General features: G+C 53.1%; 1 protein-coding gene across 1 annotated transcript in view; it reads left to right on the forward strand.

Annotated features, from left to right (window-relative positions):
* Positions 1–915, forward strand: part of LOC107109093 (olfactory receptor 10G6-like) — a 1,737-nt gene continuing 822 nt past the window's right edge. The window contains 1 exon segment of the mRNA XM_015409663.1: positions 1–907. Within this exon segment, the coding sequence (XP_015265149.1) occupies positions 1–907 (907 nt within the window).

Consider the following 915-nt stretch of genomic DNA (forward strand, 5'->3'; position numbering starts at 1 on the left):
ATGGAGTGTGACAACCAAACACTGATGACATTTGTCCTGTTGGGGGTCCCATACCCTCCTGAGCTACGGGTCCCTTTGTTTTTCTTTTTTGTGTGCATCTATTTGCTGACCCTCCTTAGTAACCTCCTGGTCCTTTGGGCTGTCGTGTATGATCCACAGCTTCACAAGCCCATGTACTGGTTCCTCTGCCACTTGTCTGTCCTGGATATCGCCACATCCACAGTGGTGGTGCCCAAGTTGATCGCTGTGTTTCTGGAAGATGGCGGCGTCATCTCTTTCGGGGGCTGTGTGACCCAGCTCTTCTTCTACCACTTTGTGGGATGCTGAGAATGTTTCCTGTACACTGTCATGGCTTACGACCGCTTCCTGGCCATCTGCCGCCCACTCCATTATGGCACCCTCATGAACAGCAAGGCGTGCCTTTGGCTTGCTATGGGCACCTGGGCGGGTGGCTGCTTGCACTCAGCCATGGAGACAGCCCTCACCTTCCGTCTGCCTTATGGGCCAGATAATAGAGTGAGCTACATCTTCTGTGACATCCCAGCTGTGCTGAAGCTTGCCTGTGCCGACACGTCGCTCAACGAGATGGTGACCTTGGTTGACGTTGGGATCGTCGCCATGACTTGCTTCCTCCTTATCCTAACGTCTTATGTGTACATCGTCTCCACCATCCTGAGGATCCAGAGTGCTGAAGGGAAGCGGCGCGCCTTCTCCACTTGCACGTCCCACGTCATCATTGTGATGACCTGCTACATCCCTCTCTCTTTTACCTACCTGAGACCTGGGGCACAGGATCCACTGGGAGGGATGGTGGCCGTCTTCTACACCACGGTGACCCCTTTCCTGAACCCCGTAATATACACTCTGAGGAACAAGGAGATAAAAAAGGCCATACTGAAACTAAAACGCAGGAAA

The sequence above is a fragment of the Gekko japonicus genome, unplaced genomic scaffold (genome assembly GCF_001447785.1).
Source record: "Gekko japonicus isolate JY-2015 unplaced genomic scaffold, Gekko_japonicus_V1.1 scaffold3029, whole genome shotgun sequence".
Classification (NCBI taxonomy): domain Eukaryota; kingdom Metazoa; phylum Chordata; class Lepidosauria; order Squamata; family Gekkonidae; genus Gekko; species Gekko japonicus.